The sequence below is a fragment of the Crassostrea angulata genome, chromosome 9 (genome assembly GCF_025612915.1).
Source record: "Crassostrea angulata isolate pt1a10 chromosome 9, ASM2561291v2, whole genome shotgun sequence".
Classification (NCBI taxonomy): domain Eukaryota; kingdom Metazoa; phylum Mollusca; class Bivalvia; order Ostreida; family Ostreidae; genus Magallana; species Magallana angulata.
Window position 1 is genome coordinate 27,575,637 of NC_069119.1, and position 8,446 is coordinate 27,584,082.

Below are 8,446 nucleotides of genomic sequence, written 5' to 3' on the forward strand. Positions count from 1 at the left end.
TTGCGTAGTTACATTTCTCACAGTACTGTCGATTATGGAGTCCGAAAACTTCTTCGAGTGGAAAATCGGGATCATGAACATAGAGGAAAAGTACCTCACGGCGGAAGGATACGGAGATAAGGTCAACGCCTGTGGCACATCCCTCCGCCAAAAGCAGACGTGGACTGTTGAGTTCCACGGGGACGAGACGGTGTACATTCGGAGTTACGCCAGGAACTTTCTCTCGGTTGATCGTCTGGGAACGGTGACCTGCGCAGCTGCAGAACGCGGGGAAAACGAGCAGTTTGTGGTGGAATACGCCACAGACGGTTCCGGACGCTGGGCTTTCAGAAACAAGAAACAGAAGCATTATTTGGCGGGAACTCAAGATAAAATCGACTGCCTAGCCAAGAAGGCATCCGAGGAGGAGCTATCACTGTGGAACACCCCCTTCGTGCTTCACCCCCAACTGACCCTGTTTTCGCTCGCCGGGAAGAAATTTGCGATCGCCGATAAGGACGGAGTGAAGGTATCGGGTACAAAAGCGTGGGGTTCGCATGCTTTATTCACGCTGGTATATCACTGCGGGAAATATCGGTTCATTACCGCCGATAATCGATCTCTGTGTAAAGACGGTACATTGGTGGACACGCACGACAAGGACACGTTATTCGGCATCGAGGTACATCTCAGCGTCGATAAGGCCCTCACTGGCCTAGCCTTCAAAGACAACGAAGGCCGATTCCTGTCCGCGAGTTCCGCTTCCGGTCTCCTTAAAGCGCAACAGAAGCAGCTGAAAAAAGAGACTCTCTTCCGGTTCGACCTTTGTCATCCTCAGGTCAGCATTCTAGGAACAGAGGGCAAGATGGCGCATGTTGCCTTCGGAAATGAAGTCATGCTTAAGAAACAAAACAACGAGCCATCAACATCTGAAATTTTCCAGGTAATGTTATTCTACATGTTACAGTGATCAGCATGTCGAAATGTGCTGCTTAAAAATTATTATTTTGATTGATTGAACCGTATTGCGTGATTTTACTTTAAGAAGTTATTTTGAATTTGAAATTTGGAGAAAAAAAGATTTCCCAGAATCACATTCTTGAGCAATTTGAACAATATTGAAATATGGAATTGTTAATTTCTTTATCCAAACTTTCTATTTTTTATTCGATTTAGTTGGAATACCACGGAAAGAAAAAAAAATGGTCCATTGAAACCTATGAGGGTACATTCTGGGGAGTAGGGCAAAGGGGTAGAATTGATGCTAATGCCAAAACAGTATCAGATGACAACCTTTTCGAGATCACGTGGCTTTCTAACGGAATGGCTGCCATTAAAGGGTCTAACGGGAAACCATTAGTGAGTACCGGAACCGGAAATCTGGCGGCCAACCTTCCGGACGACGCTATAGACGAAGGTTTCCAGATCCGACTTCTGAACCGTCCCCAGATCGTCTTCCGGTGTGACTTTGGTTACATAGGCATGAAAAACGCAACCGGAAGTAACAAAGACGAGTACATCTGCACCAAGCCGTTCCCGAGCGTTATTTCCGTTCAACAAATGGAGGACGGGAAATATAGTCTGCAGAGCGAGAATGGAAAGTATTGGTGCATCAATCTGCAAGCCGGGGGATATCCATCCATTAAAGCGAACAGCGCCGAACCTGTTCCGTTCGTTCTGGAATTTCGGGATACCTTGGTGGTTACCATTTTGGCGCCAAATGAACGGTATATGACCTGCGACAAAGTGGGTCATTTTCACGCAACTTCCACAGAGCCAGGGTCGAAATGTTTGCTGTTCATATGACACTGAGAAATTTGAGATTATTTAAAAGTCCACTTTCAAATTAATTTTGCATGTTTAAATCGAATATAACACTTTATTTGTAATTTTAAGCTGTTTGTTCAGATTAAAAATTGTGACCTTAAAGTCAGCTTTACTCGTTTGCTGTTTATTTGACACTGAGAAATTTGAGATGAATTAAAAGTCCTCATTTTTTCAAATCACTTTCGCATCTATATATATCCAATATCGCACTTTAACTATAAAAGCTGGTTGATTCAGATTAAAACTGCTACTCTTTAATCATCTTTACTTATTCTTAGAAATTTATATTACAAATAAATACTTGTTCATGAAAAAAAGGAAAATTAATAATATTATTGTATTCAATAACTGATATCGTCATCATATTATTATTATAAGTATTACATTGTTATAGAAGTCTGTACTATGGAGTTTTAAATTTTTTTTTCTTTGGCACAGTCAAAGCGTTTGTTTGTTTATTTGACATATTGAGAAAGTAAAGATTATCAAAGTCCTTTATCAAATGAATATATACAGTGTCGAACAATACTGTGGTTTCATCAATATTCGATTAATACCAATTTTCGTGGATTTCGTTGTTAAGTTGATCCACGAAATTAAGTGTTCATTGAAGTGCAATTTCTACTATTTATATGTATTGAAATGATCATTGGCCATGAATTTACGTATCCTTGAAACTGTGATTTTCACTTTATCCGCGAAAATTGATACCCTTGAATATTGATGAAACCAAAGCTGTTTGACTCGGATTAAAAAACTGCTTCACTGTTTTCAGCATAACTCATTTATAAAATTACAGAACATATTATATTTCATTTCTTTAATCAGCATCAGTGCATGACTGAATTCATCTTCTTCTTTTTTTTAGCTCACCTGAGCTAAGTGTTTAATTGTTTACAATTTCTATTTACTAGCCATATTTGAGTGTTAAGCTTCGAATTATAAGCAATTAAGATACAGAGATTTGCTCACAATTCTATGTTTGTACACAGATCTTAAAAACTAAAGATTAAACAAGAGGCCCATGGGGCCACATCGCTCACCTGAGCAACAATGGGCGTTCAAAAGATATGGTCCCTCGGTAGAAAAACAAAAAATAAATATTGTAAAGTATTCGAATTTTACACTTTTTTTGTATACATGTAATCTTTGACATTGTACCTTCATGAAATACTATTTTTTACCAGAATAAGAAAATTCTACGCAAGATATAAAACTAAACATTTGGTAGAGGTATACTGTTAAGTTGTTAACTTCCAAATCCCTATATTTTCGTTCTGCCCCCCCCCCCCCCACTTTGTAAAGCGATCAAAATATATGAGTGCATATAGTTACATTTTTTTCATCAACTACTCAGTACTTACTAGTTATTGTTTTAAAAAAAAATAATAGTTATTGTTTTTTATTTTAAAAACCCTACATGTATAGATGTGAAGAAGAAAATTGTACCTCAATGTGCTCAATTTCTCAAATTAAAAACATTCAAAAATTTTATTTGTCTTCTCCATTACAATTAAATGACTGTTATTTACTTCGCGTACAAACCAGGATAATTATCCGCTGTGATATTCTTAGGAATAGCGATAATTACTTTATCCCCGCAACAGAAATGTGTCAGAAATATGGAAACTGTTTTAAAGATGTCGTTTTTATTTACTCGTGTCTGAAAAACTATCAAAATTGATGTAGATTTCACATTATTTATTGTATAAAGAGAGGGAGAGTAGATATATACAGAATACTGTGGAATCATTAAATTTCGTGGGGGCCAATTTTCGTGGATGACTTAAATTTTACAGATTCGTGGGGACGTAATTTCGTGTTTTCATATATATCTACAAAAGGGAATATGACGTTATTACCCTAATTCATCAATTCGTGAAGGATGTTATTTCGTGGATGAGAGGTACCCAAGAATTCCACGAAAAATGAGCCACCACGAAATCTAATGATTTCACAGTATCATTATTTTATTTTGTTTGTACAAGTATTTAACATACTCTAATTCATAGAGATTTTCTAATGTTCAACCAAAATTTCAGCGTCAATTGTAGAATTATAAGCAAGATACAGAGCTCACAGTTCGCCTAGGTTTGATTCATATTTTGTTCACATGAGTTTATTACATTCAGCTTATGATTTTTAACTTGGTATTTCCTATTCAGCATTTAAAATGGAAAAAAAGAATGGCCTAAGATTTTATATTCTTTTATTCACTCAATACCAGTTCACTGGTATTTGAGGTTCAAAATCAGTTTATACAAATGTACACAAACACAGTGAAGGATCACATGTACAGTAGGAGTAATAATGACGAAAAAATGTTAAGTTTACAATACAATAAGATGTTAAAGTTGGTTTCTGAACGAACAGACTTTGAAAATTTTCTCAATAAATATTGACAATTTTTTTACTTTTTTAATCTTTAGTTTTTAAGATCTGTGTACAAACATAGAATTGTGAGCAAATCTCTGTATCTTGCTTATAATTTGAAGCTTAACACTCAAATATGGTTAGTTATTAGAAATTGAAAACAATTAAACACAAGAAACATTCACTAAAACAAATTAAGAACACAATTTATTTTTTCGAAATGAATCATATAGATACATGTATATACCTACATATTTCCGTCAGCAATGTCAAACTTTATTTAAATTGAATAAACTCGAGAAAATGCCGAGCATCGCAACAAAACCTATTGCATTAATCTACCATTACGCAAAAGATAATGCCGATCGAATTACCGGTAGAATGAATTGTATTTCATTATTATTTAATACATCAGATTTTGCTTAATTTGCGCAGGTATACAGTTAACTGTTTGATTTACCAAAGTCTCTGTTTGATTTGATACGTAAAAATCACGAAATAATACAGACGATTGTTCCCAGGTTACAAGCAGAAATAATGAAAACGAAACGAAAATCGGAACAAGCTAACACCAACGTCATGTGTGAAAACTGTCAACGCATTGAAATATTTAGCCTCAATTTACTTCACAAAATCGGCAACGATATATTTTGCATGTTTCAAAAATTTCCCTTCATACGCGAACTGTTGCACAACAAGCAAATTCATCATAGTCAGATCGACCCTTTTTCTTATAATGTCATGGCTGCTTTAAACAAAGAACCTCGTTTTAGATATATGGAATACGAGTCTAGGTAAAATGGGTATGCAAACCCGGGCCGTGGCAAAATAAAAGCCAAGGCAGATCGACAATCGTCAATTCCAAATACGCATTATTTTGCAGCAATATTTACAGCGAATACAAATATACTAGTCCATCAAATATCCTGATATTTTAATGAGATTGGCAGATTAATATCTGCCAATCTTTGTTTTGCCCAGACCAAGTCTTGCCTACCCATTTTACCGGATGCCGGATTACCGGATGCCGAGCCCGAAGCTATTAAACTGATTGAAACACCCATTTCCTTTATTATTATTTTCGTAATAACTCAAATTTGACACAGAATTAGCACTTAATTTTTGCAATTTATATTTTCCTTCCCATAAGGATAATTTATGCTAAACTACGTTGAATTGGAATCAGTAGTTCTTGAGAAGAAGATTTTTAAAAATGCACCCCCCTTTTTCTACAGTTTCAAGGTTTTCTCCGCTTTGAATACAGATCGGACTTTTATTTTTGCAATTTATATTCGCCCTCACATAAGGATGCTTTGTGCCAAATTTGGTTGAAATTGGATAAGCGGTTTTAGAGAAGAAGATCAAAATGTAAAAAGTTTACAGACGGACAGACAGACAGACGGACAGACGGACGACGGACAAAATGTGATCAGAATAGCTCACTTGAGCTTTCAGCTCAGGTGAGCTAAAAAGTAAAAAATTTGTCAATATTTATTAAGAAAATTTTCAAAGTCTGTTCTTCCAGAAACCAATTTTAACAACTTATTGTATTGTAAACTTAACCTTTTTTCGTCATTATTACTCCTACTGTACATGTGATCCTTGACTGTGTTTGTGTACATTTGTATAAACTGATTTTGAACCTTAAATACCAATGAACTGGTCTTGAGTGAATAAAAGAATTGAAAATCTTAGGCCATTCTTTTTTTCCATTTTTAATGGTGAATAGGAAATACCAAGTTAAAAATCTTAAGCTGAATGTAATAAAGTCATGTCAACAAAATATGACTCAAACCTAGGGAAACTGTGAGCTCTGTATCTTGCTTATAATTCTACGATTGACGCTGAAATTTTGGTTGAACATTAGAAATTCTATATGAATTAGAGTATGTTAAATACTTGAACAAAAAAAATAAAAGAATGATATTCTGTATATACCTATTCTCTGGGGTCCCCTCATTATACAATAAATAATGTGAAATCTACATCAATTTTGATAGTTTTTCAGACACGAGTAAATAAAAACGACATCTTTAAAACAGTTTCCATAGTTTTGACACATTTCTGTTATGGGGATAAAATAATTATCGCTATTCCTAAGAAAATATCACAGCGGAAAATTATCCTGGCTTGTACGCGAGGTAAATAACAGTCATTTAATTATAATGGAAAACAAATTAAATTTTTGAATGTTTTAATTTGAGGAATTGAGCACATTGAGGTACAATTTTCTTCTTCACATCTATACATGAAGGATTTTTTAGATAAAATACAATAACTATTATATATTTTTTTAAATACAATAACAAGTAAGTAATTGATGAAACAAATGTACCTATATGCTCTCATATATTTTGATCCCTTTACAAAGTGTGTGTGTGTGGGGGGGGGGGGGGGGCAGAACGAAAATATAGGGAATTGGAAGTTAACAACTTAACAGTGTACCCCTACCAAATGTTTAGTTTTATATCTTGCGTAGGATTTTCTTATTCTGGTAAAAAATAGTATTTCATGAAGGTACAATGTCAAAGATTACGTGTATGCAAAAATAATTGTAAAATTCGAATACTTGACAATATTTATTTTTTGTTATTCTACCGAGGGACCATATGGCACAATAATTGTTGCTCAGGTGAGCGATGTGGCCCCATGGGCCTCTTGTTTTTATTTCCTTGTCATGAATGTCTACACTGTGGCGTTTTAAGACTTTCGGGGCGATTCTGCAATTTTTTGCTACATTACGGGTATATTGGAGGCATTTTAACTGTTGTGAAGGCCTGTCCCGAGACACAGTTAGATTATTCTAACTAAGCAGAGTGTATTGAAATTCATAGCATTATTGTTGGCTTAAAGCTTGGTGATGTAAATGTCTACAGTACGGTGTGTCGATGTAACTATTTCGTAAATGTCCGATATTATATGCAATGTCAACCCGCGCACGCACGGGTAAAAATCTAGTACACCTTAAAAAAAACACGGGTGAAAACCTAAACGTTTTCAGGCGGGGGGGGGGGGGGGGGGGGGGGGGGTGGGGGGGGGGGTTACACACCGGGCAAGCATATATTAATCACTCAGATTTGCGAAACTCTGGGTGTTACAACACGTATCACTTTTTAATTATGTCTAAAAACCTAAACGTATTGAGGGGGAAGGAGGTGTTGTGTTACACACCGGGCAAGCATATTAATCACTTAGATAAATTGCGAAACTCTGGGTGTTACATCAAGTATCACTTTTTAATTATGTCTGATATTATTCAATCATTTTACTAGAGATATTATTTTCTTAAAGTACATGAATGATATATATATATATATATATATATATATATATATTCAAATCACAAAAGTATTTTCTCGGTGTCCGGTAAAAATATAATAAAAGAAAAAAAGCAACACTAACTGCAGTTAGTGTTGCTTTTTTTCCTTTATAATATATATATATATATATATATATATATATATATATATATATATATATATATATATATATATATATATATATATATATACACACACATATATTTTCGAATAAAGTAAAACAGTTGTGTAATGTTTGAAGTCTACACAATTTATGCTAAAAATTATGGCGATTTATTGATAAGCCAATATTTTTTGGTTCATGGCTCTATTATAATTGCTCATTACTTTATATTTTCCTAGTCTAGAAAGTCGGTTAGATGTAACTCCTTCACACATTACCGGTCATTTGTGAACGTCTGTAAATGAATAAATTCAACCGTAAAGAATAATTGTTCGATCTTGTAGGCGATCGTCTCAGATAGAGAGAGAGAGAGAGAGAGAGAGAGAGAGAGAGAGAGAGAGAGAGAGAGAGAGAGAGAGAGAGAGAGAGAGAGAGAAAGAGAGAAGGAGAGAGAGAGAGACCAATCCACACTTTACAAAAGTTATGTCCCTTGGCCGCCATCTTCGGGGAAAAACCCATGTATTTCTAACAGTAGCCTTTGTAGTTTAGAGGGTTGTAACTTTGTTATTTGACATTAGAAATCGGTTTACCCTGTGGATATTGATTGCCCCAAGTTGGGGCAACCCACACATCGAAGGAATAAATTAAATTCTAAGAGATTTCTTCAAAGGACGCCCAAATGTTTGGTTGCATAAAGAGTGGAAAAATTGTTTTTTTCCCTTTTGACCTTTGGGTTGACCCTGCAAAGGGAACAGCTTTTGCAAACTGTGAATTGGACCAATAAATAACGTGATCTATATAATCGACGTCATAGAGGTCATGACGTCACAATCGAAAAATACAT

General features: G+C 35.2%; 1 protein-coding gene across 1 annotated transcript; it reads left to right on the forward strand.

Moving 5' to 3' along the window:
- On the forward strand, positions 1-2,229 carry LOC128163696 (protein singed-like). Its single transcript, XM_052827326.1, has 2 exons — positions 1-922; positions 1,156-2,229. The coding sequence occupies exons 1-2, from the start codon at positions 35-37 to the stop codon at positions 1,783-1,785; spliced, it is 1,518 nt and encodes a 505-aa protein (XP_052683286.1). The 5' UTR covers positions 1-34; the 3' UTR covers positions 1,786-2,229.
- The last annotated feature ends 6,217 nt before the right edge of the window (positions 2,230-8,446 follow it).

Excerpts from the sequence above, each read along its gene's own strand:
- LOC128163696 (XM_052827326.1), top strand. The coding sequence starts at position 35 with ATGGAGTCCGAAAACTTCTTCGAGTGGAAAATCGGGATCATGAACATA. Across the intron at positions 923-1,155 it reads CAACATCTGAAATTTTCCAG|TTGGAATACCACGGAAAGAA; the intron begins GTAATGTTATTC and ends TATTCGATTTAG.